Source organism: Ahaetulla prasina, chromosome 10 (genome assembly GCF_028640845.1).
Source record: "Ahaetulla prasina isolate Xishuangbanna chromosome 10, ASM2864084v1, whole genome shotgun sequence".
Classification (NCBI taxonomy): Eukaryota; Metazoa; Chordata; class Lepidosauria; order Squamata; family Colubridae; genus Ahaetulla; species Ahaetulla prasina.
In genome coordinates this window covers 33,149,922-33,174,577 of record NC_080548.1, presented here as the reverse complement: position 1 = coordinate 33,174,577, position 24,656 = coordinate 33,149,922, and the positions used below count along the sequence as shown (strand labels likewise).

At 49.7% G+C, this 24,656-nt stretch overlaps 1 protein-coding gene across 3 annotated transcripts; it reads left to right on the top strand.

Annotated features, from left to right (window-relative positions):
- The first annotated feature begins 1,290 nt into the window (after nt 1–1,290).
- SAMD4B (sterile alpha motif domain containing 4B) lies at nt 1,291–24,143 on the top strand. Of its 3 annotated transcripts, none has more exons than XM_058194993.1 (13): nt 1,291–1,418; nt 9,468–9,897; nt 10,756–11,241; nt 11,695–11,937; nt 12,923–13,032; nt 13,278–13,364; nt 14,225–14,522; nt 15,220–15,305; nt 15,402–15,520; nt 17,651–17,849; nt 18,764–18,887; nt 19,225–19,308; nt 20,696–24,143. In XM_058194993.1, exons 2-13 carry the CDS (start codon nt 9,702–9,704, stop codon nt 20,722–20,724), a joined length of 2,061 nt encoding a protein of 686 aa, XP_058050976.1. In that variant the 5' UTR covers nt 1,291–1,418; nt 9,468–9,701; the 3' UTR covers nt 20,725–24,143. The 3 variants fall into 3 exon arrangements, with proteins under 3 accessions (XP_058050976.1, XP_058050975.1, XP_058050977.1); XM_058194992.1 differs by having other exon boundaries at nt 1,329–1,560; XM_058194994.1 differs by lacking the exon at nt 1,291–1,418 and adding an exon at nt 3,298–3,432.
- The last annotated feature ends 513 nt before the right edge of the window (nt 24,144–24,656 follow it).

The window sequence follows — 24,656 nt, the reverse complement described above, 5'->3', positions numbered from 1 at the left end:
CATTCACACATCTTAAAATTGCCAAGGTTGTACAGCTGTTTTGCAGCCTTTTTTAAAAAATTGCTTATTTTTTTAATATGTCTAAGCGAGAGTGCTCAGAAATAAGTGTGAGGTTTTTAAGAGGGATCCAAAGACCTGGGTCAGATCAAGTAGGTCCCTTTAACTCAAGTTTAGATTTAGTTCCCAGAATCCTCAATCAGCTGAATCCAAAGCATCACAGAAGGCCAGCTGCTGAGAAATAACAAGGAAGTCACCTAGATTGGATTTGCTTTATCTGGTGCTAAGATAGTCAGCTTCAACCCTAGTTATTCAAATAAACCACAGTTGGCTGGTTTCCCACAACATAGGAGCTACCTTATAGGTGAGATGGGTAGCATGTAAAATTGTCTGTATGTATATAAAAAGTAAATAAATAAGCATGCTGAATGAAAAGCAAGCCAAGTGATCCCTAAATCCTACTGGGTGTGGGGCAAACCTAGATTGGGAGATTGAGGAACTACAGATAAGCCTAAATCCTACAAACCCCACATATGCAGGGCCATCTTGAGGGGGAAGAAAGCAACATCACCACACACAACCCAAAATTGCAGCACATGTGGCAGGCTTAGCTAGCCAACCCAGTTGGCTGGAATGCTCTGTCCCTGCCTTGCATGCCTGGATTCATACAATAGATTGACCCTGCTGGGTATAAATTTAAGTTGGGGGGGACCCCCCCCCGGAGACTTCAACTCCCAGAATTCCATGCTGGCTGGGGAATTCTGGGACTTGAACTCCACTCATCTTAAAGCCTCAGAGCTTGACAAACACAGCGCTGGGCCGCAAGGGGATTCCGACATGCTACAAACACGTCAGCAGAAGCTTGGTTGACTCGTGTTTGGGGTGTCCCAGGTTGTGTGAACTCAGCCAAGGGGAAGACCGAAGGCCATGAGGGGAGGAGCCCAGGCGGGGTCCAGGCTGCTTCCACCGCTGAGGGAGAACCGAGATTTGGGCGGGAAGCGGGGGGCGTGAGGCTCTCAGGCCACGCCCCTCTCCTCTCCGCCTCATGCCTCCATTTCCCGCCAGCTCATTGGCTGCCCGGGAGCCCCTCCGCGCAAACTCCACCCCACGCCGCCCGACTTCGGCGATTGGCGGAGGGGAGTCCGGAGGACGAGCAAGATTGGCGGGCGGAGGGGGACGAGGAGGAGGGTTTAAAAGAAAGCCTCGCGCGGCGTCAGCCAATGGGCACGGCAAGGTGAGCGATGTAACTAGGCGACCGGGGCGAGTGGGTGGATTGGTTGGTTGGACGGGCCAAGCAGGCAGTGCGCTCGCGTGCGTGCGTGCCGTCGTCGTCCCGGGTGCGTCCCCACGTCGCCGTGCGTTGTGACGTCGCGCCCCCCCCTCTGGAGTCTGTGGTGGCTGGAGCTGCCCTGCGTGTGTGTGTGAGTGTGCGCGAGTGTGGGAGCGTGTGAGCGGGCGCGCGCGCGCGTGTATGTATGTCTGTACGTGGGTCTCCGGGCGTGCGCGCGCGCGCGTGTGTGGAACTCGGTCTCCCCGGTGGGGCCGGAGCGGGCCGCGGCGACGGTGAGTGGGGCGGCGGCGCCGGGGGGTGGGGGTGGCGGCGGGAAAGCGGCGCGTCTGAGGAGACCCTGCCCAGCCCCCTCCCCTCCCCTCCCCCGCCCAAGGAGGGTCCTCAGGGAGAGGGAGTGGCCCCGCCCCCGGGGGAGGGGGCCGCGGCTGGCCCCGCCCCTTCCCCCTTTCGGTCGGAGGGCGACCCCAGGCCCCATCATCCCCAGCCACGCCATGGGGGGGGCTCCCGTCGCATCCCGAAAGGAGTGGCGCGGCTGGACTTGAGACCCTTCCTAGGCGCCGTAGCCCACCCCCCTTAACTGGACGGTTGTGGGGCGGGGGGCGGTCTCGTCCTAGCTATAACAGCCAGGACGAGGAACCCCCCTTCGAAGCGGACTTTCCCTTCTGGGGGGGCTGGAGGGGGAGGACAGTCCACTCCCCCCCCCGAAGTGGGCGCCCCCCCTCCTTCGGCGTTTCTGGGGCACTGAAGCCCCCCTGAGAGGAGGGGACCCTCGCCCGCCCCCTTCCTTCCTTCCTTCCTCGGCTGAGGGAGGGTCCTCATGGCCTGCGTGGCCCTGAACACCCCTTCCTCCCTAGGGCTGCCTCTCCTCCCTGACCCCCTCCCAAATTTAATTTATGAAATTTATATGCCGCCCACCTCACCAACAAGCGACTCTGAGTAGCCTGTAATGCCGCAAACTTGGTATAAAGCCATTCAAAGCGTGAAAGTATTAGGCATTAAAAGTTAAAACAATAAAGTTACTACAAAAGTGGATACATTTGCTGGGCTGCCTGCTGTCTGAATTGCTCTTCCGCCCCCCCCCCCGCCCCCCCGCCCCCCCACCCCAAGAAGGAGAGGAAGCTGCTTTCCTGGGTCTGCAGCTTTTGCCCCCTTTAAAAAAACTTTCCCTCTGGAGGAAAGGATTTTTTCCCCTTCCTTTCTCCCACGTCTCCAAGGTTTCTGCTGCAGGCCTCCCTCCGCAGGTGGTTTAGGGATCATTTCCGCCCAACATCTCACTTTTGGTTCCAGTAGGGAACCACCTTGGTGGAAAAGGACCCAGGATGGGGAAACTCCAAGGGTACAAATGTATCTGGGGACATTGGCAGTTTCCAAAAGTTTAAAATGTAGATTTGTGACAGCAGACAAAGAGCCGGGGTCTGACTTTCAGGCACCGAGGAATGAGGGCCACTTTTTCCCATGGTGTCATAAACAACTTATAAACTCATTCAGATTTTCCCTTTAGGCTTCTTTTACAGGGAATATTTGCCTGCGTCCATCTTATGGGGTGCCTCATTGTTTTCGGCCTTATGTTGATTGTTGCCTCAAGTTGTTGCCCTGTGATGCTTTTCTTTTTTGTTCTATCACTTAGCTCGCTCTGCAGGATATTTCTCTGGGAGCTGAAATACTGTCCTGTAGTTAAACGTCTATGGAGTTGCTCAATCATCCAGGTCATGGTTGTCCCAAAGGTGCCTTTTCAAAAACAACTGGACTTCCGTGGTTTTTTCCCCCCTTGAAAACGTTTCACTTCTCACAGAAGAAAGTTCTTCAATTCTGTAGTGATTTCAGCTTACATTGGGAAAGTTCGCAGGTTCACCTTCAAGAGCACCCCTTGTCTGAGGATCAGGAGTGACGTGATAGCTGTCTTCCAATATTCAAGGGGCTGCCACAAAGAAGAGGGGGGGTCGACCTATCCTCCAAAGCACCTGAGGGCAGGACAAGAAGCAACAGATGGAAACTAATCAAGGGGAGAAGTAACCTGGAACTAAGGAGAAATTTCCTGACACTGAGAACAATTCATCAGTGGAACAGCTTGCCACCAGAAGTTGTGGGTGCTCCATCACTTGGAGGTTTTCAAGAAAAGACTGGACAACCATATGTCCAGAATGGTATAAAGTTTTCTGTCTTGGGCAGGGAATTGGACTAGAAGACCTCCAAGGTCCCTTCCACCCCTAAGATTTTATGGTTCTTGTTTTTGTCTCTATCTTCTCCATCTGAGGAAAGCATTCCTGTATTTCGCCAGTTTCTGACTACACGTGGTAGTGTTCCATTATCTCAGTATGGCCCGTGCCCTCTGCTGCCAGGTGTTCAATATTGTCTTTGCTCAGATGCTTTTTGGGATACTGGAGAGCAAATGCAAAATGGATTCATAATATTTAGCTCTGGGTGATTTGTTAGAGACACCTTCTCTTTGAGGCAAGACCGCTCTAGCTTACTAGACTTACTGCATCCTTCATTTTAGCTACCACCTTGTTCCTCGCTTTCAGATACAGGTTTTCTTTCATGAAATTACTCCTAGTGATGCTCTGATCATTCTTCCTTGTTTATAGAGAAATCTTTGGTGGGTTTTTTTTTCCTAATGGTTAGCCAGGTTTAATGGTTGTCTTCAGATCCAGAAAAGAAAGCTCCAATTTCTGGAAATGCTGCCTCCAAACGTGATGAAGCGGTGGTAACTCCAAGGTGTAAAAGTTTGTTAATCTGTTATGGGGTCAGTACAGTTATCCTCTCTAATCCTGAGTCCTGGAATTGATGATGAAAAGGGGATCTGGCTGTGTCAATTCTTTCCAAAATTTTGATAACTGGGACAACCCCACATTATAAAATTGGAGGCACACTTCAGTTTTGCTCTTTTTTTTTCTGAATAAACAATGTGAAAGAGCTCCTATCCTGTGTTCTGCAGTTAAGTTCATAAATTAGTGGTCCAGCCTATATACAGTAACCTAGTTCCCACCTAAGCTTCATTGTGGTTGTGCAGCATTTAGCATATTGGGGAAGGTTCATGTTTTAGATTGAACCTCATAATAATCTTCTGGGGTCTTAACTTATATTAAGTACTTTGTAACCAGGCCTGCCAAGCCAAAGATAATAGCCTTATGAGATTCTGTTCTTTTTTTGTGGGTTTTAAAACTGGAACTAGAAAGCTGCACTAGATTAGACATTTAGCACAGGTCCTAATGATCTCTGTCGATAAGAACAAAATTCCATATTGCATGTGATGGCTGAGGCTACGTGAGGCACACTGGAAGCCTATATTTAGCTGAAAGGCTTGTCCTACTTAATATCTATATTGTTTTATTGCCAATGACAGATGCCCTTCTACTGAAAGACAAAATTGTGCCACAAGCGCTCAATCAGATGCTGGGTGTCCATCCTGCCCCCTGATTTGAACATGTTTGTTTTCAGGCCTTTGGATGAGAATGGCTCTGAATCTCATTTTATGGTTTGCTTTTCTTGGTCCTGAGAAAGGCCTGGTTAATGCAAGGAAGTAAGTTACAGAATAACAGAGTTGGAAGGGACCTTGGAGGTTTTCTAGTCCAACCCCCTGCTCAAACAGGAGACCCTATACCATTCCAGACAAATGGTTGTCTAGTCTCTTCTTAAAGGTCTCCAGTGTTGGAGCACCCACAACTTCTGGAAGCAAATTGTTCCACTGATTAATTGTTCTCACTGTCAGGAAGTTTCTCCTTAGTTCCAGGTTGCTTCTCCATTTGATTAGTTTCCATCCATTATTTCTTGTCCTGTTTTCAGGTGCTTTGGAGAACAGGTTGATCCCCTCGTCTTTGTGGCAGCTTCTCAAATATTGGAACACTGCTATCATGTCACCCCTAATCCTTCTTTTCTCTAGACTGGCCATATCCAATTCCTGCAACCATTCTTCATATGTTTTAGCCTCCAGCCTCCAATCAACTTTGTTTCTTTTTTCTGCACTCTTTCCAGAGTCTCTACATCCTTTTTATAATATGGTGACCAAAAGTGGACGCAGCATTCTAAGTGTGGCCTTACTAAGGCTTTATAAAGCGGTACTAATACTTCACGTGATCTTGATTCAATCCCACTGTTAATGCAACCTAGGATTGAACTGGTTTGTTTGGCAGCTACAGCACACGGCTGGCTCATACTTAAGGGATTGTCCACTAGGACTCCAAAATTCCTCTCCCAGTTACTGCTATAGAGCCAAGTTTCACCTAATCTGTATATTTGATTTTTCTTGCTGCACCTTTGAGGTGTGCTTTTTGTCCTGACGGGGAAAACTTGACCAAGTCCAAGAGCAAACTTCAGTATGGGTCATTCCACAAAGTGTTCTGTGTGTCCTAGACCGTGAGAGCATAAAAGCCAAGATTGACAAGTTGTTGCACTTCTCTTGCATAGCTTGTTTGCAAAGCTGTTGGCTGGCAGGCGCTGCCATAGAGAAAAAATGGGTGTGTGTATGCGTGCTTTGGACACGGTTTGTGCAGAGACAAGTTGGGCCAGCTAAAACTGTTTTTGCAAGAGAAGCAAGGGAAGATCACTGGGTAGCAAACAGTGTAATGACTATATAGGCAATCCTCAGTTTACAACTCTTCGTTTAGAGACAGTTCTGAAAAAGAGACATGACCATTTTTCACAATTATGACCCTTGCAGCATCCCCATGGTCACACAATCCAAATTCAGATGCTTGGCAACTGACTCCTATTTATGGCGGTCATAGTGTCCTGAGGTGTCATGTGATGGCCCCCTTTTGCGACCTGACAAGCAAAGTCAACACGGAAGCCAGATTACTGGCTAAATACTAATTTAAGAACTGCAGTGATTCCTTTAACAACGGTGGCAAGAAAGGTTGTAAAATGGGGCAAAACTTTGTTAGCAAATATCTCACTTAGCAATGGAAATTTTGGGCTCAATTGTGGTCATAAGTCGAGGACTACCTGTATAGGAACAGGGGCCATCCAAATGCTGCTGCCTCACTTCTTTTACACCGGCATGTCTTTTAAAGTGTCTACTGTGAAAGCCAGGGGTCTCCAAGGGGTCTTGGAAACGTTAAGACCTGTGAACTTCAACTCACAGCTGGCTGAGGAATTCTGGGAGTTAGTCCACAGGTTTGAAAGTTTGGACACTGCTGGTTACAGTTATTCTCAACTCTCTTTTGTGCCATGCAAGTAGACAGCCCGTCTAGTAAGAATAGCATGAAACCTTGCTTTGTCTTAGAAGCTTCATTGGAATGAACACATTAGAGAAAAATCTGATCAAAGTTTTTGTCTCTCTCCCACCTAAATATCATTTTTGCATCAGCAACACAGCAAATATCCGTGCAGGGCTTCAAAGAATCCTCCTCCATCAAAGAAAGCGGTGTTACATTTCCACGTTAATCCAAAACAGGGAATCGTGCATCGCTCTCCTGCAACAAACCATATTATGACGAAACTAGTTGCGTGCCTTCCACCTTCATATCCTCTCTGCGTTGTCTGAAAGCAACACAAGCAACAAGTATCACAGTAGTTGAGACTTGCTTTTTATTAAGCTCTCTGGCCTCCTTCGATCTGGAAACGAGGGAGCTCCGTGCTATCGTTCCCTGAAGTTGAAAACCGTGTCGTTTCTCTTGTGTCCACTTTCTTAATTGGAAAGCCAGGAGTGAAATTGGAGGCTCCTGTTGTTTTCTGACTTACATGTCCTATTTTTGGACCTGTGGCAGTGAGGTTTCCTTGGTTTTGATTTGCAGGGTGAGAACCAGAAGCATGCCCTAGGGTGCCCAGAGGGAAGGGGAAGGATAACCACAGCTCATCTGCATTGTATTCTTTTGCTCCAATTAAACATCCTGCAGTGTGTTTTGGAGTAGCAAAATGGGCTTAGCCTTGCATTTTTGGAGTCAGCGGGGGAAGTGGCCAGAAGTGTTTGGTAAAGGATATTTTGGCTTAGCTGAGTCACTGGAACCTGACTGTAATTCTAGGTTTCTTGTCCTGGTTTGTTTGTATAACTGACATACATTTCCCTCCTTTGGGCAAAATCTGAATAGCAGATATCAAAGTTTGACGTGCAAAAGATTTCAAAGTGAAATACAGGTAGTTCCTGACTTAATTCATTTTAGGGACTGTTCAAAGTTACAGTGGCATCGAAAACAAAGTAACTTATGACCATTTTTCACCCTTACGACCGTTCCAGCATCCCCGTGATCACGTGATCAAAATTCAGGCAATTGGCAACTGACTCATATTTACGACAGTCGCAGTGCCCCGGCGTCACGCGATCCCCTTTCGCGACCTTCTGACAAGCAAAATCAATGTGGAAGCCAGATTCACTTAACAACCGTTTTACTGACTGCAGTGATTCACTTAATAACTATGGCAAGAACTGTCATAAAATGCGGCAAAACGTACTTAACAATTGTTTTGCTTAGCAACAGAAATTTTGGGCTTGGATGTGGTCGTAATTTGAGGACTCCCCCCTCTTTTATCTGTCCACCAAGTTGAACTGACCTGGAGTCATGCTTTTCTTTAGACTACACAACTGGTGTCCAGTTTTGGCTTGTTGTCCCTTTGGTGCTGTGTTGCTGGTCCGCTCTTCCCTCTTTGATGCTCCCTGTCCCTACCTGTGTGGCGGAGAGCCTCTTGGGTGTGCAGGTGACTTTGGATGGCATTTGGTTGCAGTGTTGCTTTCTTCTTTTGAAGGTATAATTAGGGCCAGCTGCCTCCCTGCTCCTCCAGACTCCTGGTTGTTTCTTGCTTCAGTTAACTCTAATTATAGTGTCCAGAGAATAGAAGGACCCAAACAGCCGTTTCCTCAGTCTATTCTTTCCCTTTCATTAAAAAAAAATAAAAATACAGATGCTCTCTGTAAAACTGCTTTAATAGAAGTATGATTTTGGAACCCGCTTTTGCTTCTTCCGCTACCAAAAAAAGGATATCCAAACGGTGGCAGTGTCCAGAGGCAACGGGGAGCCAGGCTAGGCTTAGGGATGTGTTGTTTTTAATTGATTCCTTCCTCTCTTCTGGGTTGTCCCAAAGGTGCTTTTTTAAGAGGCAACTGGACTTTCTATGTTTTTCCTTGAAGACGTTTTGCTTCTCATCTAGGAAGCTTCTTCAGTTCTGAGAAGAACTGAACATAGAAAGAAAGTCCAGTTGCCTCTTGAAAAAACACCTTTGGGACAACCGTGACCTAGTGGATGAGAGTCTACATAGAGACTGTTCTGGATTGCTCTTGTCTTGTCTTGAATTCCTGCACCTTAACCCAACCTGGGAGATTTCAGGGATTTCCTGTAGGAACGCTGGCTGGCTGGCTTTGATTGGCAGTTAATTAGATTCATCCATCCATCTCAACCGGGCATCTGTCTCCTTTGGGGGTCTTGGGGAAGTCATTTAAAGCTTTTATGATATTGTTGCTTGGGGCTGCAGGATTTGCATAACTCTCTTCATTGAGCCTCTCAATGAAGGTGGAGGTGGTTGTCCTCACGCTCTCCTCTTCCTTTTGACGCTCATCCAAACACCGTCTCCCTAATTCCATGCTAGCTTTTTCTCCAACTAGCTAACTGTAATATGAAGAATGTCTGGTTCATCGTTCTGTGTAAGATAGCTTACATGAGAAGTAAGAAAACACAATTGGTAAGTTTCTGGGTTTAAGAGAGTTGGCAGGGACTTTGGCGGTCTTCTAATCCAACCCTCTACTCAAACAGGAAACCCTACACCATTTCAGACAAATGATTGTCGACCTCCAGGGTTGGAGCGTTTACAACTTCTGGTGGCAAACTGTTCCACTGGTTAATTGTCCTCCCTATTAGGAAGTTTCTCCTTAATTCCAGGTTGCTTCTCTTCTTGATTAGTTTCCATCCGTTGTTTCTTGTCCTGCCTTTCTGGCACTTTGGAGAATAATTTGACCCCCTCTTCTTTGTGGCAGCCCCTCAAATACTGGAAGATGCTATCATGTCACCCCTAACCCTTTTTTTCATTTCCACGCACACCCAATTCCTGCAACCGTTCTTTATATGTTACTGTACTGTTAAGTGTTTAAAGGAGCAGGTATTTGTGTTTTCTTTTGATCTCTGTGTTTCAAAGCTGGCTGGGGAATTCTGGGAGTTGAAGTCCGCAAGTGTTAACATGGCCAACCTGTGCTAGATAATAGAGAAATGGGGAGGGATTTCCAGAGTATCATATCTATTTTTCTCCTTTTGTACAGGGAGATCTGAAAGGATCCGTCAAAGAAGAGGAATCCCAAAGGACCTACAGGGAACCAGGAGTTTCTGACTGACTTCTGTACCACCCTACTAGTGTGAAAATTGGTGTTGTGGTGCTGCCTACCTGCTAAACCCCCCCCCTCCTCCTTGAAAACATGTGAGGGGTGCCCCTTTCCCTGTGCTTTTCTTGACCCCACTGTGGGTGCATTGCTGCTAAGGCCAAGGCGCTGGCCATCATGATGTTCCGGGATCAGGTGGGCATCCTGGCTGGCTGGTTCAAAGGCTGGAACGAATGTGAGCAGACGGTCGCCCTGCTCTCCCTTCTCAAGCGCATCTCTCGCACCCAAGCCCGCTTTCTGCAGCTGTGCCTGGAGCACTCGCTGGCCGACTGCACAGAGATCCACGTTCTGGAGTCTGAAGCTAACAGCGCAGGTAAGTCAGTGGTTTTGTGTGTCTGTGTGTGTATAGTGTGAGTTTTTCTCCCCACCTCCTTTTTGTTTGCCCATTTGGGTACAGCTAATCTTGATTTTTAACCATTCCGTTAGCGATTGTTTGAAGTTACTTCGCTGGAAAAAGTGACTTACGGCTGCTTTTCACACTTAACGACAGCTGCCGCATCCTTCCCCTCCCCCCCCGGGTCACCTGATCAAAATTCAGGCACTTGGCAACTGGCATGTGTTTATGACAGTGGGGTATCCTGCAATCAAAGTTTGCGACCTTCCCAGCTGGCTTTGGATGAGCAAAGCCCATGGGGGAAGCCAAATTTGCTTAATGACTGGATGATTCCCTTAACAACTGCAGGCATTTGCAAGGCCGGCTGGGAGATTCTGGGCGTTGAAGTCCTCAAATTGTCAAGTAGCCAAGTTTGGAAAGCCCTGTCCTAGATCCTGCCAGCGGAAATCCCTCGGCTGATGGGGTCTGCAGTGTATACAATTATACTGTTAAATAAACCGTGTAAAAGTAGCACCCTATAAAAGATAGGGTGGCATCCAATAGGGCCGTTATAGCCATGGCATCACTCTTGTGGCTGCAAGCCAGCCATCCTGAAGGCCGGGGGGGGGGAGAGACAATGGCCCTTTTATGACTTGTGGACTTCCACTTTCAGAATGAGCATGGCTGGCTCAGGAATTCTGGGAGTTAAAGTCCACAAGTCATAAAAGGGCCCTCCTTCCCCATGCCTGACGTAGGACTTGGTCAGAGAGTCTGGAAGAGGTTCCTGGCTCTGAAGCGGCCTTGTTCGATTTGCGTTCCTCCTCTTCCTCCTCCTCCTCTTCTTCTCCTCCCCACCAGCCATCATCAACCAATGGCACCAAGAGCCAAAGGACAAAGTGGTCTCCCTGCTCCTCTCCCACCTGCCCCTCCTTCAGCCCGGCAACGCAGACGCCAAGGCTGAGTACATGAAGCTTTTGCAGAAGGTGCTTGCCTACTCCATCGAGAGCAACCTCTTCATCGAAGAGAGCCGGCAGCTGCTGTCCTACGCCCTCATTCATCCGGCCACCACCCTGGATGACCGCAGCTCCCTGGCCCTTTGGCTCAACCATCTCGAGGAGCGCCTCTCCAGTGGCTACCCCAGCCAGGGCAGGGCACGGCCGGACACGGCCTACCACTCGCGCCAAGGCTCTGACGACTGGCAAGGTCCGGGGGAGACGGGCCTCGGAGACCTGGGCCACAGCTGGCAGGAGAAGGTGCCACGGGAAAACGGGCACATGACCTTCCACCCTGCTGGCTCGGTGTCCTCAGGCATCAGTAGTATTGGGAGCAGCACGGGCAGCACAGGTTCGGAAGGGCTTTGCTGGGGAAAGGGATGGAAAATGGGGGGTGGGTGGGAGGGAGGGATATTTGTGAAGATCTGGAAACACTTTTCATTTTCCCAGATCAAAACAGGCTTTTCTATGAGATACGTTCAAATCCTGGCTTCTGAGCTGGGAAACCTTCACTTGGGGCACTCTTAGCCTCGTAGTTTGGGTGCCCGCTATCCAACATGCTACTTTTATTGTTCAACTTTTCTAATTTAGCAGGTGGACTTTGGGCCAATGACAAGAAGGTTGGGAGTTCTAGTCCTGCCTTAGGCATGAAAGCTAACAGAGTGATTTTTGGGCCAACACCAGGAGACGGGGAGTTCTAGTCCCAGCTTATTCATGAAAGGCAGTTGGTTAGCCTTGGGCCAATCGCGATATCCTTTCCACGAAAGGAATTGGGAATAATTTTATGACTCTCTCCTCCTCTCAGCTCTTCCTTGCCAAATCCACCCCAGCCCGCTGAAGCGTTCCATGTCGCTCATCCCCACGGGCCAGCAGGTCACCAGCGACTGGATGAACGTGGACGAGATGGGGGCCAGGCCAGCCTTCATCTCCAGCGGGGAGCATGCGCCCCTCTCGCCCCAGAGCAGCGTGGCCTCCTCAGGCAGCGAGCAGACGGAGGAACAGCCTGGCAGTCGGAACACCTTTCAAGAGGACGGCAGCGGCATGAAAGGTACGACAGGTGCTGGAGAAGGTCGAATCGCTGCCCCAGGTCAGAGGCCGGCCAGGGCTGGGAAGGTTCTGCCTCGTTTGTGTAACTCCGTCCCTGGGATTGGAGCGGTCAGCAGAGCCCCTCGAGTTTCTGATCCTCTCGGACTTCTTCAGGGTGGCCATTTCTTTTTTTACTGGGTTTGAGATGCAGGATACATTACAGAGAAAAGCCCAGCCTGTCCCACAGAGCTACATAAGTAGTTCTTGACTCACAACAGTTCGTTTAGTGGCCATTCAAAGTGACAACAGCACTGGAAAAAGTGACTTGTGACCGTCTTTCACACAAGCGTTGCAGCTCCTCACGGTCAAGGGATCAAAATTCAGCCGCTTGGCAATTGGCACGTACTTACGACGGTTGCAGTGTCCCCAGGTCACGTGATCCCCTTTGGCGACCTCCTGACTGGCAAAGTCAGAGGGGAAGCCAGATTCACTTAAGAACCAAGTTACTGACTTAACAGCTGCAGGGATTCACTTAACAGTTTGCAAGGAAGGGCATAAAATGGGGCAAAACTCACTTAACAACTTTCTCGCTTAGGAACAGAAGTTTTGGGCTCAATTATGGTCGTAAATCAAAGACTTAAGTGCACCACCTCAGTGGGTTCTGTAAGTCAATTACTTAGGAGGCATCCAGAAATACATTTGGAAGAGGATGTGGCCTTGTTAGCCTCGATTTGGCTGTCCCGAATGTTGCATCGAGATTGTGAAGAGGGGGGTGGGGGTGGGGGCTCTTGTAGCCCCAGCGTGGAGACTTGATAGACCTTGAGCAGCCCTGGGAAACTCAATCATCATTTCTTACTTCACCCCAAAAATGTCTCCTTGAACTTCTCTTGGAGGGAGGGCTGCACGTAGCCGTTTGTTGGCGACCAGCAGCGTGCTTCACTGGTGGTCTTCTCCAGGAAACGGGGTTTTGGGGGCAGGGGTCTTGACTCCTTGGTGCTTCCCCACAGATGTTCCCTCGTGGCTGAAGAGCCTCCGTCTCCACAAATACGCAGCCCTTTTCTCCCAAATGACTTACGAAGAGATGATGACTCTCACGGAGCAACATCTGGAATCGCAGGTATTGCAGGGCGGGAAGGAGAACAGGAAAAGGGGCTGCCTCCTGCCTAGTTTGAAAGGCTGGCAGTGGGTGGTACCTGGGAGAGCCAACTTGGTTTCCCATTCCTCTGACTTTGGTCCCAGTGACACCTCCAAAAGGGGACACTACGCACTCTTGAGGGGCCGCTCTGAAGGCTGGAGGGCAGCTGCATGTCTGAATTCCCTTTTTAGCTCTTCTTCTTCTCCTCCTCCTCCTCCCCCGCACAGAATGTGACCAAAGGAGCGAGGCACAAAATTGCCTTAAGTATCCAAAAGTTGCGTGAAAGGCAGAGTGTCCTGAAGTCCTTGGAGAAGGTAAGGGGCCTCTTGAGCAGATCTGGGATTCCATGGTCAGCCATGGGTTGTTCGAAGGGTTTAGAACAGGGCTTCTCAACTGTGGTCTGTGGACCCCTGGGGCAGCTGGGATGTCACAAGAGGGTCCGTGAAGGCTTGAAGAAACGTTGTGATTTAAATGTTAGGTCTTGGGGGGGGGTCCACTGTGAAGAAAAGGTTGAGAATCAGGTCTAGTCCCATGTTTCTCAAACTTGGAAACTGTAAGATATGTGGACTTCAACGCCCAGAATTCCTCCACCAGCTGGCAACTTTAAGACTTGTGGACTTTAATTCCTAACATTCATAAAATTGGAATTCTGGGCGTTGAAGTCCACATATCCGTATAAAGTGGCCAAGGTTGGTCACCCTTGGTTTAGAGAGTGTTTTTCTTTTTATTTAACATTCAGAAATTATCTCATTAAATACTTGGTTTTCGTGCAAGTGGAAACACAATGAGCAGGCGTTGCTTGCCGCAGCATGACTTAAAGTTACATCAAATGTGTGTGCTTTGGGATGCTGTGTGAGATGCGTTGTTCTTTGTTTGCTGGCAGAGAGTTATGTCACTCAGCTGTTAGGTCAGAATGCTGGATCAGAGCCAGCAGTTGCTAAGCAGATAGCCCCGCAGGAAAACCCCTCCCCCCCCACCCCGTCTCCAGCAGTTGTGGCTGAAAAATGAATCAACAAGCATCAGGCTGCAGCATGACGAAAGCGAAGGAGGTCCGAATGCCTTGGGAAAGCCCTTCACTAATGCCTAAGCAAAGGATAAATAGCTGGCACGAAGCAATCGGAATCCCAGGAGACTCCTCTCCCTTTCCCTTGGCCTCCCCCTCTTTTCTCTCCAGGACATTTTGGAAGGGGGGAACTTATGGAACGCGCTTCAGGAACTGCAGCAGATCATCACCACCCCCATCAAGGCCTTCCACACTCTGCATGCTGTGGCCGCATCCAAGGAGGCCCAGCCGCTGGCAGCCGAGCCAAGGGGGGGTCCCACGCTGGGCCTGGAGAAAAGCAATGAGGACAAGGAAGCCACCGAGGACCACTTCCCGCCCCCAACAGGCTCTCCGTGTGACGGGGAATCTGGAGCGGCACCAATCGCCGAAGGGGACATTGCAGGCCAGTTCACTCGCGTGATGGGTAAAGGTGAGCTCTCGGGGGGGGGGGGGATCAGGCCCTTTATATCTGCCCCCAGCAGCCAGGATAGGTTAGGCTGCCTTTTTTTGGCAAGGCCTTGAAGAAAGCTAGAATGAGTGGGCTGTGCTGTGGGTCTCTTTGCCCCATAAGGAATACTCGTAAATTACTCTTGGTGTTCCCAAAGTTTTGAGGATTGATGAGGTTCCTCTGAGGAGTTGATGTCTGTTATTGATAAAAGAGAATCTTTGTAGCTCAGGGTTGAACTGTGGGGTCCCTGGTGCTCTCTGAGCTGGGTGGTTGTCTTCTGGATGTTTCATGACCCTATTAGGTATCATCATCAATGCTAGAAGGAAGTGGGGTTTGTGGAGAGGAGGAGGAGAAGGAAGAGGACAACAACTGTGGGTTGCTATCTGAGTTGGGTGGTTTTCTTGCAGACGTTTCTTGACCCACCTAGGTAACATCATGTGCTTGTCAGTGCACTGATGATGTTACCTAGTTGGGTTATGAAATGTCTTCAACAAAACCACTCAGCTCAGAGAGCATCAAGATGTTTCTTATTGTTCCTTTACTTTGTATTTGGCTTGTGGTTTTCCAGCTTTGGTGTAAACCTCTAGGAGTTGCTTGATTTTGGTGGTATAGAAGTTAGGCAAACCAAGGTATTCGAAGAAGCTCATGATTTCTCTTTCCCCACCCTCCTTTCTTGCAGTGTGTACGCAATTGCTCGTCTCCCGGCCAGACGAGGAGAACATCACCAGTTACCTCCAACTGATAGAGAAGTGCTTGATGCACGAGGTGAGCCTGGACGTTATGGGAGCCCCAGAGGTCAGCTGTCTGAGCCTGCCGTTTTTTTTCCTTTCTCAATATTACCTTTTGTCCCCCTCCCGACAGGCCTTCACCGAGACCCAGAAAAAGCGTCTCTTGTCCTGGAAGCAGCAGGTCCTAAAGTTGCTCCGTACTTTCCCGAGGAAGGCCGTGCTGGACATGCAAGGCTATCGCCCCCAGAAAGGGTAGGTGTCTGGGCACCGCTGGGCTAAAATGCCAGCATGGCATCCAAGCGGGCACAAGGAGCTTCCAGGGCTAATTGAGCAGAGCTCCAGGGCTTTTCTCAGTGAAGGAAAACCTGGCAAGATTGACCAGACCTAAGAAACAGACACTGTGTAGAACTAGAGCTTCTTTTATAGCTATAATCGTAGCTTTAACTCTTCAGTCGTGTCTGACTTCATAGGCGAGTGTTCTCCATTCAGCTTCTTTCTTTCGATTGTTGCGTGTTCCCCTTTGTAAACAGCTCGGATGGTATCAACCCAGCGTCTTTTTTACTTGCTCCTTGATTCACTGTCCGTTCCTAGCATCCCTGGTTTCTCCAATGAATTTTCACACACGACAACATAAATCTGACGTAGTCTTGTGATTTTGGCTTCTAGTGATGTTTCTGGCTTTATACAACTCAGCGCCTCTCTGTTGGTTACTGTGCTGTCCATGGTATACACATAGTTGCTTGCAAAACTAAATTTAGTGAAACAATAGAAATGGATTTCTTTTTCCCTTCAAAATGACAGGGAGGTTTTTTTCATGGAACGAATATTTTCATACTTCAGAGGAGCTCTCACTGTAGTAAAAAAAAACCTGCAAATGCCCCAAATGCGGTTTGGAGGTTGTGATACGCAAATGGAAAGTGCTTGCTTTGGATCTTTTTTGAAGGATCCGGGGCTTCATTAACACACATCCTTAGTCAGAGTGTGGAGGTTCCTTGGGACTCCCCCTGGCTGGGGGTCTGCTTAGTTAACTTTTCTATTTGCGTTTGGGATGCGGGGAGTCAGCCCTACTTATCCTTGGCTAGCTGCTATCAAATGTAAGGGGGGGAAAGAAGAAGGGAAGGGAAGGGAACCTTGGCTCCCATTGTGTTCCTCCCAAGAAGGCCGCACAAGTAGCCTTGTACTTCAGGGGTCCCCAACCTGTGGGGCTGGACTGGGGCCTATTTGCCACCGGGCTGTGTGAGTGATGGGCCAGTCACATAAATCCATCCCCTCTTCCTCCCTCCCCTTGTGCCCGGCCACCAACCCGGAAAGGTTGGGATGCTGCTCTAACTTACAACACTAAACATTCGTTTAGTGACTGTTCAAAGTTACAAGAGCATTGGAAAAAAGTGACCCTTTTTCACACTTCGACCACTGCACCGTCTCAGCGCAGGAGATTGGATCACGCTATCCAAACATGGTTGCTTGGCAACCAGCAGGTATTTCTGACAGTCGCAGCCCCCTGGGCTCCTGAGATCCCCATTTAACACCTTCCAAGCAGGCTTCCCCAAGCAAAGCCAATGGAGGAAGCCAGAGTCGCTCCACAACCCAGGTGCTTCACTTAGCAACTGCAGCGATTTGCCTCATGGCCATTGTAAGATCGGACGTGACTCACTTAACAGCCTTCTTGATTAGCAACAGAAATCCTAGTCCCAACTGTGGTTGTAGGTCGAGGACTACCTGTAACACCTGGGTCACACTGAGATAAGCGTTGGGGGTGGGGTCCTTGACTTATGGCCACCATTGGGCCCAAAATTTCTGTTGCTAAGCGGGACAATTGTTAAATGAGCTTGTCCTATTTTACGACCTTTCTTGCCAAAGTTGTTAAGAGAGTCACTGCAGCTGATAAGTTAGTAACCTGGTTGTTAAGTGAATCTGGTTACCCCATTGTCAGAAGGTAGCAAAAGGAGATCACACGGCCCCGGGGCAACCATCATAAATATGCCAAGCGGCTGAAATTTGATCACATGACCAGGGAGACGCTGCGGTGGTCATAAGTGTGAAAAATAGTCCTAAATCAATTTTTTTTCTGTTGTGACTGGGAGCAGTTATTGAACAAATGGTTGTAAGTCAGGGACTACCTGTACTGTCTCATGCCAGGTGCCAAAGGAGGCGCCTTAGATCTGCCCTCTCCTTGGTGAAGCCCCTCGGCAGACTTGGAGGGTGGGGGAGAGGGAGGCTTCCAAGGGCCCTTCCTCTGAGCCACTTCAATGCCTGGGCACCTGTTGGTCGTCTCGGCTTCAGGGGCAGCCAGTGGCATTGCTTTGGGTGGCGAAGCGATGCCAGACCCGATGATGGCCTGGCCACTGATAGGATTGACTTCCTCTCCCTGTGTTTTTCCAGGTGGGCCTTTGGCTCCAACTCTCTCCCCATAGCTGGATCTGTGGGGGTGGGAGTGGCCCGCCGAGGACAGAGGCAGTTCCAGATGCCCCCACGTGCCATCCCCCCAAGCCGCATGGGGATCCTGAGTCCCGTGGGGATCGGTGGGGTCTCCCCACGGCACGGACTGACCAGCCCGAATCTGGGGAGCCAAGGTCGGCAGGTGAGATCCAGTTTAATTTGGCAGAATAACATCCGAAGGCCTTGGAAAAATTGTTGCCGGTCAAGAGGTGCCACGACTGGGAGAAGATTGGGGGGGATCTTTGGCCATCGTCCCACAGTGAATCTCCCCCACCCACCCACCCCCGTTCTCTGCTTCTTGGAAGAAGGGGCCCCTGCCTTTGTGCACCATGCCAGAGAAGCCCCTGTCAATGCCCTCTCATCTTCTGCCATGGGCAGGTTTTCAATCAGGCAGGAGACCCCATCTCATTTCAGACACATGGTTGTCCAATCACTTCTTAAAAGTCTCCAGTGATGTAGCAGCTACAACTGATTAATTGTTCTCACTCTCAGGAATTCTGTGGGGGTTCTAGTTTGGGGGTTCCTTAGTTCTAGTTTGGATAGCTAGATATTCCAATATTTGAGGGGCTGCCACAAAGAAGAAGGGATCGATTTATTTTCCAAAGCACCAAAAGGCAAGACAAAAAGCAACAGAAGGAAACTAATCAAGGAGAGAAGCAACGTAGGAGAAATTTCCTAAAAGTGAGAATAATCAGGGGAACAGCTTGCCGCAGAAGTTGTGGGTGCTCCGTCACTGGAGGTTTTTAAGAAGAGATTGGACAGCCATTTGTCTGAAATAGTTGAGGGTCTCCAGCTTGAGATGGAGTCTGTTATTCTGCTGCTCTGACTTCACTGGGGTCAGGGGTTCCTTGTGGGGTGCAACCTAGGAGACTCGCTAGCGGCATCTATGCTTGGCTTTCCCCACTGAGTTACCTGTCTTGACGCCGCTGTGATGAGCAGGTGTGTCCAGCACAGCAGAAAGGCTTTGCATTTCAGAAAGATTTTTTATTTATTTACCCCATGCTTGGAGAGGGCCTCTGAGATCCTGTGCCAACCAGCTTCTTCGCTCTCCCGTAGAACCTCTGGTTTGCCAATCCCGGGGGCAGCAACAGCATGCCTGGCCAGAACCGCAGCTCAGTCCAGCGGACCCACTCGCTGCCCGTCCACACCTCCCCTCAGGCCATCCTCATGTTCCCACAGGGTGAGTAAGTCGGACCCTCTGCCTGTCACCTGCATAGGAGGCGTCCGTCTTTGTCCTGCGGTGCTGCCAGGATCGGATTCTGGGCCCTGGGGCACCAGCCCTTCCTTAAGCAGGGGGTTGGGTCTCTGGGCGAGGGTCTGCCAAGGGCTTTCTCCTCATTTTTAAGGATCCATCCTCTCCAACTTGAGCAAATTTGAGGCATCTGTATTTCACCGCAGCCCCTGAGCATTAGCCAAAAGCAGCGCCATCTCCTCCCCCCCTCCCCCCCCCGGTGGAATGCCAGAACCGCCCACGGCTGTGCCTGATGGTTCTTCTCCCCTTTCCTCCAACCTCTCAGATTGCCAGCTCCCTGGAACGGATCTGGAGATCAATCCCACCTTGGAGTCACTGTGCCTGAGCATGACGGAGCACGCGCTAGGCGGTAAGGAGCCCTGGCTTGCCAGACGCGAGCACCAGTTTGGGTTGGCCAGGGAAGGCCAGCGATGGGTTTACACCGAGGGTGCCCTGATCCTTGTGAAGGTGTGGAACCAGGATTGGGGGACCCCCATGTCCAAGCCCACTCCTGGCCACCAAGGCTGAAGGGCCCATCTTGTCCACTTCCATCACTCAGCTTGGTCTCCTTGCAGGGTTAGGGTTGGGGGCAAAGATTAGAAGGGCCATGAACACCAGTTTGACCTTCTGAAGGAAAAGGAGATATAAATCTGAGCAATACAGGCGGTCCTTGACTTACAACAGCTCGTATAGTGATTGCTCCGAATTACAACAGCACTGAAAAATGGATTTACAACCGTTTTTCATAAGACCGTTTCAGCATCTCCGCGGTCGCGTGATCAGAATTTGGATGCTTGGCAACTGGCATGTACGTATTACGGTTGCAGTGCCCTAGGTTGTCCGATTCCCTTTTGTGACCTTCTGACAAGCAAAGTCAGTGGGGAAACTGGGTTCACTTAACAACAGCATTACTAACTTCACAATTGCAGCAAGAAAGTAGCAAAACAGGGCAAAACTCGCTTAAAAACTGTCACTTAGCAGCAGAAAAATTGGGCTCAATTGTAAGTTGAAGACTACCTGTAGACCCACAGAATGAGTCTCTCTGTGTCTCCTGGGGCAGGAAGTGGTAAATTCCATTTAGGAGCAACTCGGGGCTTTGAATGTCATGGCCAGCCTGGTTTCCTTGCAAGACTCTAATAAAAAGGGACGATCCGAAGGGATTCAGAGCTGCTATTTTGCTGCTCAGAGGTCGCATGACCTTTCCTGAAGTGGACCTTCCTGCATCCTGCGAGGCCGACTCAGGATAGGTGACCGGTCAGTTTCTGACATTCTTTGAAAGCTGAGCTGCCGCTGCCATCCTTCCTCCTTGATGGCAAAAGCCCCTGGGACCCGAGGAGCAGCTGGAGAGCCCCCCGTCTCCCAGGCAAGAAGTAAAATGGCTTTGGTCGCTCCAGGGAGACAGGAGAGCAACTGGCAACCTGTGATAGTCAAGGAGTTCTCAGCAGCTCCTAAAGAAATTTCCCAAGAGAGAGAACAATTAAGAGCCTCAAAGAGCCCAATTCCTTGCTTTAAAAAAAAATACAAAGATTTAAAGTCTGTACAAAGAGTGCTCTAACATCTGGCGTGTCCAACCTTGGCAACTTTTAAGACTTGTGGACTTCAACTGCCAGAATTGAAGTTGAAATCTTAAAAGTTGCCAAGGTTGGACAGCCCGGCTCTAACCTCTCTTTGTGTGGGTTTACGTGTTTACACCCACCTGAACAGACTCAAAGATTCCCCCCGCCCCCCAAGGCTGACCCCTGCCCCCTCTCTTGCAGATGGCACGGACAAGACCTCAACCATCTGAAGAAGCTGGATCTGCGGGCATATTCCTGAGAAGCTTTAGGATGGCTGTTTATTTTTTTCTCCTCCCATTCCTTTTTGTTTCTGTTTGGGTTTTTTTTTGTTTTAAACCCCTCCCCCAGGGGTATGTCACATGGGGGTAGGTGAATCATTTTTTTTGTTTTCCTCTGATCCCCTCCTCCCCCCAAAATCGCCCTTCTCCAGCGTTCCTTAGCAGCCAGAGGAATAGAGGAGAGAAAACGGTCACTACAATCTTTACCATCTTATTGTGTTCTAATATTTTTTTCCTATTTTTTATTATTCTTATAACTTCAGATATTGGTTTAATATTTTGATGTACAGGGGAGGTGACGGTCTCCCCAGTTTAACGTGCGGACGTGGGGGCCTAAGTTAGGCCTGGTATAATTTCCGATTTGGTTTTCCTCTCTCGGCCCCCTCCCCTCCTTTCCAGTGCCTACCTCCTCTCTCACCCTCCCAGGAAGGGAAGGGAATCAATCCAAGGTGACACCTGTGTAGAACCAGAGGTCACGCTGAAAGACCCCTCCCCTTGCACTGGGGATGGGGGGGGCTGAGAGGCTGGCTCACCTGAGCCATCCCCCCCCCGCCCGTAGTTCTGGGTCTCTGCCTCGGAGGGGAAGAAGACAGGAGAGGAGGAAGAGGAGGGAAAAGGGTGCAGCAGGTGACTTATACAATTTTAAAAGTGCCTCTAATACTTGCTTCTACCAAGAGTGGTGGTGAGGTGGGAGGGGGACCCCAGGGAACGGCCCACGGGGGAGGGGAGGGGGGTATCCAGCACACAACTGGTGTTTGTTTTTCATTTTACACTCTTAAAACCGCCTCTTTGGAGGAACCGGACAGAGTAGCTGAGGCGTCTCCCAGAAACAGAATGGGGTTTTTTTAACCCTTTCAGTTCCTGCCCAGTCAGACTTTTATTTTGCCTTCTTTCCTTTTTTTTTTTTATAAACGTGGCAGTATTAAGCCTAGTTCTGTTGAAGCAGTTTGGGTGGATCGGAGATTCCCCCATTTAGGTTTCAGAAGCCGGATTCTCAGTTGAGCTGATTTGCGTTCCTGGCATCGGTTCCAGGCTCTTTTCCCTTTCCCCTTAACCCCCCACCCCAGGTTGCGGAGGGGGCAGGAAGGGGGTGGGGGTGGGAGTGGGGGGCAGACGGCCGGAACACCTATGCAGCATCTCCCCAAACCGGTCAAGAAGTTTTTCTCTAGTTCTTCAATCATTTGGGTTGGATAATGGTGTGTCTTCCTTTGTTGAAAGGGACGGTGGGGGAAGAGTGGGAAGATAGGACCAGGACAAACTGGCCATAGCAACCCCCGAGGACAGGGGGCGTGAGAGGGGGCGGGGGGGGGCTTCCCCTCCACCCATAGTTTCCTGGTACTTAGCAAAGTCAAGGAGCAGATGGGGTGAATTTGCAAAGTCGGGCAGAAGAACCGGCTGGCATACAAGCGATCCAGGAACCGTGATCGTGGCTGCAAATTGGGGCTAAAAGACTTTGGGGACACATCCGAGTGGGCTACAAGATTTGGGCGAGGGGCTTCTGTGGGGTTGGGCACTACCAGCCCCTCCTTCACACCTCTTCTCCAGCCGCCTTGTTCACGGTTCCCTAGTTTTGGATAGCTTTACTGCAGGAGGGAGGGGAGGACATTACTACCTGCCCTCCTCCCTCTTCCCCCCATCCTTTTCCCCTTTCCCAAGGTGGCAGTGCCAGGAAGGACAGGGCAGAGCTGGGCTTGCAAACAAAGACCAGCCTTACCTGTCAATAGCGGGTTCAGGTAAGCAAGGTGAGAGGTCGAGCGAGGGTGAGGGTTGGGGGCTTCACAACCAGGGGATGGGAAAGTTTACCCAAGAAAGTTGGGGGGACGGAGGTGGCCGGCCTGTGGGTTCTGTCCCCCCCAACTGGGCCCGGTGCCCCTGCTGGGGGTGGCAGCGTATCTTTGCAGCCCCTTCCTCGCCCAACAGCCAGTTCTTAGGTACCGAATTCTCACCGAATCCTCTCTCCTCTTCCACACCGTCAAGAACTGTTCAGAGTCTGAAAAGCCTTTTTCCAAAGTGTGTACCGAAGAGTAGTGTACAAAAACAAAACAAAAATATGAGAAAAACAAACCAGACAGAGCTACTGTATTTCTAAAAAAGAAAAAAAAAGTAGAGAGACAAAGGTTCCTGTTTGAAATAGAAATGTTATTTTAGATACATTTTATTATGAATAACTTTTGTTATGACTATGGCTGGTAACCATGAATACGTTATTTAAAAAAAAAACACACACAAAATGTTTTACAAAAAAAAAAGAAAAAAAAAGATCAAATTCTGACTTTAGATTGCTTTGTTTGGACTCCTTTTGCTGTTTTTTTCCCCTTTCTGGTTTTTTGCTTTGTAAAAGGCATATACAGAATTTAAGCATTAGTCCTTTTTTTATTAACCTCTATGATAAAGCTGTGCTTATTTTGTATTATTTTTTTAAACGCTTGCTTTATTGGGGGGGGGGGGCTTGGCCCAGCTCGGTATTTTCTCCCGGTGGCTAAGAGGCGGTCGGGGGGGGGGGGGGTCTGCTAAAAGGCTGCCTTTCTCTACCGCTGGGTCCCCAGGATGGACATCTCGTGGAGATTAAGCCAACCATCTGGATTTTCTCCTTCGCACCTAATCTGGGAGGTAGGGTAGTTCTGACCACGGAGTCACTTCCGATTGGGGAATATCTGGGTTGTCTGCCTTGTTGGGTTGAAGGAAGAGTGGCTGCTTCGGACTACCTGAGCCTGCATCGGGAAGTGTCAGGTGTGGAAGATCAAGTCCGCAGTTGAAGGCCCAGATAAGCTGGTTTATTGCTAAGGAATTCAGGGGGGGGGGGGGGCTGGACTTAGTTCACATGTGGCTATGTAGGGATGGTAGGCTAATATTTGAACTCCTGCCTACAGGAAGAGAATGGCAATAGCACTTAGATTTATATACCGCTTCAGTGTTTTACAGCCCCCTCTAAGCAGTTTACAGAGTCAGCCTGTTGCCCCCAACCATTGGAGGTTGAGCCAGTCCACACCCCACACCCCCCCATAGGGATTCGCTTTTTGAAATTACACTCCTGCATTTGCCCTGGAGGTGTCTCGGAGTCAACCCTCGTGCCCAGGTCCACGGGATGCTTGTGGGTTTCCTGCGAGGCAATGCTCTCGTTTCAGGGTGGGGTGATCGCTCAGGCCAATGCCTCCCCAAAACCTCAGTCTCCCTGAAAGAGGGGTCCTTGGTGCTCTCTGAGCTTGGTTTTCTTGCAAACGTTTCATTACCTAACTAGGTAACACCATCAGTCTAATCAGTGCTAGTGATGTTACCTAGTTTGGTAATGAAACATCTGCAAGAAAACAAGACCCGTTATGTCAACCCTGAGCTACAAATCGCCTTTATTGGAACCTCACTAAACTTTAAGGACCCCCATTTACAAGTCCCTTCCTCAGCATCGCCTTAACTTCCAACAGTCATTGAACGAATGGTCGTAACTCGAGGATGTCCTGTATTAGAAAAGCACAATCTTTCTGTCATTTGGTAATTGCTTCCTCTTAATAGGAATTCTCGGGGAGATTCTCAAATACGTTTTAGCACACGTGGCAACCTGTACATCAGTTTAAAGGCCCCTGTTGTGATGGGTGTTGAGTTTGTGCATGTGACTCCACCCAGTTGGGGGGACATTTATCCCAAGTTTGGAAAGCCCTGTGATAGATGGACATTTTTCATCCAATGGGCTGGCTCAGGAGTTGTAGGAAGTCAACATTGGTTCTATGGCTCCCTCCAGAGCAGCTGTCCGGTGGCACCAGTCTCTTGGCAACACCTGCACACACACACCCCCCAGGTCTTTTGGACCCCCTTCTCCCTGCTCAGCCAGACCAGCCCTTCCTGACCTGCACTGGCCGGTCTCAGTTTGGGGGGTTCCCCTTTCAAAAATC